General features: G+C 34.3%; 1 protein-coding gene across 2 annotated transcripts; it reads left to right on the top strand.

The window, feature by feature from the left end:
• The first annotated feature begins 1,103 nt into the window (after positions 1–1,103).
• CXCL11 (C-X-C motif chemokine ligand 11) lies at positions 1,104–2,329 on the top strand. Of its 2 annotated transcripts, none has more exons than XM_068975780.1 (4): positions 1,104–1,164; positions 1,721–1,847; positions 1,958–2,030; positions 2,270–2,329. In XM_068975780.1, exons 1-4 carry the CDS (start codon positions 1,104–1,106, stop codon positions 2,327–2,329), a joined length of 321 nt encoding a protein of 106 aa, XP_068831881.1. The 2 variants fall into 2 exon arrangements, with proteins under 2 accessions (XP_068831881.1, XP_068831883.1); XM_068975782.1 differs by having other exon boundaries at positions 2,266–2,289.
• Positions 2,330–4,356: the final 2,027 nt, after the last annotated feature.

Raw genomic sequence — 4,356 nt, 5'->3', positions numbered from 1 at the left:
GAAACTGAAGTAGAAGTGAAAGTCACTCGGTCCAGTCAATTCTTTACTACCACATGGACTAATTCTCCAGGCCAGAATACTAGAGTAGGTCGCTGTTCCTTTCTCCAAGGGATCTTCCCAACCCAGGGATGGAACCCCAGTCTCCCACTTTGGAGGTGGATTATTTACCAGTTGAGCCACCAGAGAAGCCCAAGAATACTGGAGTGGGTAGCCTACCCCTTCTCCAGAGGATCTTCCCAACCCAGGAATTGAACCAGCATTGCAGGTGGATTCTTTACCTGCTGAGCTACCAAGGAAGCCCCTTAAGAGGAAAAGGTAAAGATAAAAAGAAAACAGGGTTATATCAAAGTAGAATCCAAGAAATACAAACACAGCATGAGAAAGAACTGTTTTTTAAAAATCCACAATTCACACAACTTTATGTACTAAATAATAATGCTTGAGAAATACATATATGCAAAAACTGTTAAACATGGAAAAATAAATGGATATAAATTCATAAGCACAGGTCTTTAGAAGACTTCTTCAGACATATTATAATAAATTATAAATTACAGTTAAAAAATATAAATAAGTTGAAAGAAAAGGTCATTTGATGTTAAACAAAATAGGCCTCCCATGCAAGAGTTTGGACTTAAAAGCAAAAGTATAATTTGTTTTAAAGAATGTTCTTTTATATAGTTCTGTGAAAGATGGAAGATGAAAGGACTGAAAACCAGAAGATAATCTTCCTAAATGGAAGAAAGAATGGCAATCAGAATTTCACTGCCCAGGGTAGTCCAATAAACAAATACATTTCTAGGAAATGCTACTGGAAGGCAGGTTCCCATCTGGGAATACTCTATATAGCTCTTTACTGTCTACAAAGTGCTTTCACATTCATATTACTTACAATACTGTAACAAAAGGAAGGAACGGCAGATGAGAACAAAATAGAATCTCTTGGAAGAAAGGAACATGACTCAAGAAGGGAAATTCCACTTGCCATAAGAGGGCTGCTGGTATATAAAGTGCCTTATATAAGCCAGTAAGAATTCTCTTCCACTATCTGCTTTTCTCCTCCCTCCAAGAAGAATATCAAAGCCAAAGCAGCAGCAACAAGCATGCGTGTGAAGGGCATGGCTATAGTCCTGGCTGTGATATTATGTGCTGCAATTGTTCAAGGTATATGGTATCTTTTATTTCTCAACCTATAAATGTCTTTTCTAATGCTTCAAATGTCTTTTTGTTCACTTTTATCTCAAAATATACAGTGAATTTTTATTTACCCTCAAACATTAGCAGTTGCTACAGCTTTGGCAGAGAATATTGGAAATGTTTAACTGAAACTAGAGATGATACGTTTAATAGAATTTATTTAGCTACAAAATCTGGCAAGAGCCTTTAGGAATAGTTTTAAACGTCTGCCAAGATTTTAAGAGATAATGTTATTAGCTTTCTGGAAAAGTTCTTGAGCATAAAAGCAACAGGCAAATAAGCTTGATCTCTAATGAACTTCTTTCATTTTTCCCTTTATTTTTTAATGGTTTGCTTACAAATTCAAAGAGAAAATTGTCAGCTTCTTAAGTTCTTTTCCTAGTAACAGCAGTGTTGAGTGGTATTTGTCAAATTACTATCTCTAGCCTCACTAAAAACTTGGCTCACATTCTTCATCAAGATTATAAAAGAGCCCACTGCTGCAATCAAATGTATTAGTAACTGATGCTATGATCTGTTCTAGGCTTCCCTATGTTCAAAGGGGGTCGGTGTCTTTGCATAGGCCCTGGAGTCAAAGCAGTGAAAGTGGCAGATATTGAGAAAGTCTCTATAATTTACCCAACTAATAACTGTGACAAAACAGAAGTGATGTAAGTAAGGGACATGGTGAAGATAATAGTGGTGGGGGGGGGGGGTTGTGTTGTTTTCCTTATGGTTTTCCATTGAAAAATTAAGACTGTTTTGGACCTTCCCTTGACAGTATCACCCTGAAAACACATAAAGGACAAAGATGCCTAAATCCCAAGTCAAAGCAAGCAAAAGCTATTATCAAGGTAGGTTACCAGATTACTTCCATTTTATAATCTGCTTTATCCAAGACAAATCTTTTGGGAGAAAAAATTGACAACTGCAGAATGGTTTTGTTATGATCCTGTGTGAAGTGTTCTGATAAGGGATCTCTGGTTATGATCGACTCCTTTCCTGCTACACATTTTTGCATGTCAACTCTTAAATCACTAGGAAACAAGAACAGTCCAAGTCTGTAAAATTCTCATTTTCTCATTACAGAAAGTGCAAAGAAAGAATTCTTAAAAATATCAAAATATATGAAGTCCTGGAAAAGAGGATCTGAAAACCTAGAACAAGTGTAACTGTGACTACTGAAAAGATAAGAACTCTGCAGTAAGGAAACTGACTTTCTCCTCCTGGCTGCAATGAACATTCACACATTTCTAAGTTAGGAAAATCTCTAAGAGATTTGATACTTATAACTATTTTGCTGTGGCTATGAAAGCACCTCTGTCTCCAGAAGTTATCTGTCTATACCTGACCTATATTCCATATTACAATGTATTATTATTACTAGAATTAAGACCATGACTCGTAAGTCAAAGCATCCATGTGTATAATAATCATTCCTTAAATAATTTTTATGTCAATTCATATTCCTTTTCTCAGAAGTTTTATATATATATATATATATATATGGAGAAAGTCCTTAAACATCATCTTATTTTATAAAGAAGGCTGTAATTCATGAAATGTACTATGAAAACAATTATAAACTAATGGTAACTGGTAAGAGTGCAAATATTTCATAACAAAATGAGTAGCTCTGGTGTTTTGAGTTTTTAAAATAACCATTTTTTCATTGAGATATTTGAAGCAATTAGGACGTATGTGTTAACCATGAATTTTGGTTTTATCCATTCTTACAAATTATAGTAATACTTTGGACACATTTTAAATATGGCATATTTTTGTCTACCAAAGAAAAATACTGAAAAATAAATAATATGTGCATATCTCACAATCAAATTTATTTTCTGTGATTCTTTTTCTTAGAAAAATATCTATTTTTTAGTCATGCCTGTACTATAAAATTTAGAGATATCTAAGATAGTTTCACTTTAAAAAGAATCAAGTAATTTTTACCACAACCCTCCTTAAAACAGAAACAAATACATGTTTTCCAGAAACATAAGATACCATAAACAATTTTATCTTGTAATTCAAGAGGTACACAGCTACCTATCATCACAAAGAATTGTTTTGAAATATATTTTAATGAGTAGTTGTGAAGGACAGCTATCTCTTTCCTTTTTTTTAAAGGATCTTCCTACACTCAAACTGCTTTCTTACTCAGGGCAAATTTCTTATTATGTGAGCTTTGGCGGTAGGCCAAAAGGAAAAAGCCAAAAGAAGGCGTTCCCTGGCGGCCAGAACAAGGTCTCCGCAAGACCATTCCTACCCTGGACTTTGAACTCCAGCAGGCACCACAAAGATGCTATCAGTAAGATATATTTAAAGCAGCAGTAGTAATAGTGTAAGTCTGATAGTAGTGACTTCCTAACATGTTCCTGTAGCTATAATCCTTCCTGCCACCTAGCACCCTTAGGTTTTGTACATTTTCCAAATCCAATTCTTCAGTCTTTTTGTAAATTCTTCAACTGCCAATTAAATTTCTTTCTGCTGAAGTGAGCCAGAGTTGGTTTCTCTGTGTGGATCCAAGAACCTCAGCTGTGACAGGACTCTTTAGATAGACATCCATACATTGGGAAAACGAAAATATTTACAGAATTACCAAATATCATGTTACATTTGTTTATTTGAAAACAAAAGAACAATTTAAATGCATCTTTTGTGTATCCTTCTTATCAATATCAAAGAGCCAACCATAAAACAGATCAGAGAATGCACAGAAAAGTAAAGAGCACAGTAGGGTGCCTGGAACCCAACAGTCCTACTGACTAACTTTTGACTGGTGCCTACAAGCAATAATGAGAAGCCAAAATGTTATCCAGGAGATCTGGATATAAATAAGTAAATACCTGAATCAAATATTTATTCTATGGTATATTGTATAGATATACAGCATAAATATTATGTGTATATATATCATAAATCTACATAGATTTCTATACAGATATAGGACTTCTATAAGAATTCCCTGGATAGTTTTAAAACTTGGATCTATCATTTGACTATTTACAATGATTTTTTTTTTAAAGAAATCTTTGAAAAAAAAATTTACTAAGAGCTACATCATAAATTTGATATTTTTTAAAGTAAAGTAGCATAGATCAGTTGGAGAAAGCAATGGCAACCCACTCCAGTACTCTTGCCTGGAAAATCCCATGGACATGGACAGAGGAGCCT

The sequence above is a fragment of the Capricornis sumatraensis genome, chromosome 7, assembly GCF_032405125.1.
Source record: "Capricornis sumatraensis isolate serow.1 chromosome 7, serow.2, whole genome shotgun sequence".
NCBI classification, from domain to species: Eukaryota; Metazoa; Chordata; class Mammalia; order Artiodactyla; family Bovidae; genus Capricornis; species Capricornis sumatraensis.
This window is presented reverse-complemented; position numbering and strand designations above follow the sequence as displayed.

Excerpts from the sequence above, each read along its gene's own strand:
- CXCL11 (XM_068975780.1), top strand. The coding sequence starts at position 1,104 with ATGCGTGTGAAGGGCATGGCTATAGTCCTGGCTGTGATATTATGTGCT. Across the intron at positions 1,848-1,957 it reads TGTGACAAAACAGAAGTGAT|TATCACCCTGAAAACACATA; the intron begins GTAAGTAAGGGA and ends TTCCCTTGACAG. Across the intron at positions 2,031-2,269 it reads AAGCAAAAGCTATTATCAAG|TGCAAAGAAAGAATTCTTAA; the intron begins GTAGGTTACCAG and ends CATTACAGAAAG.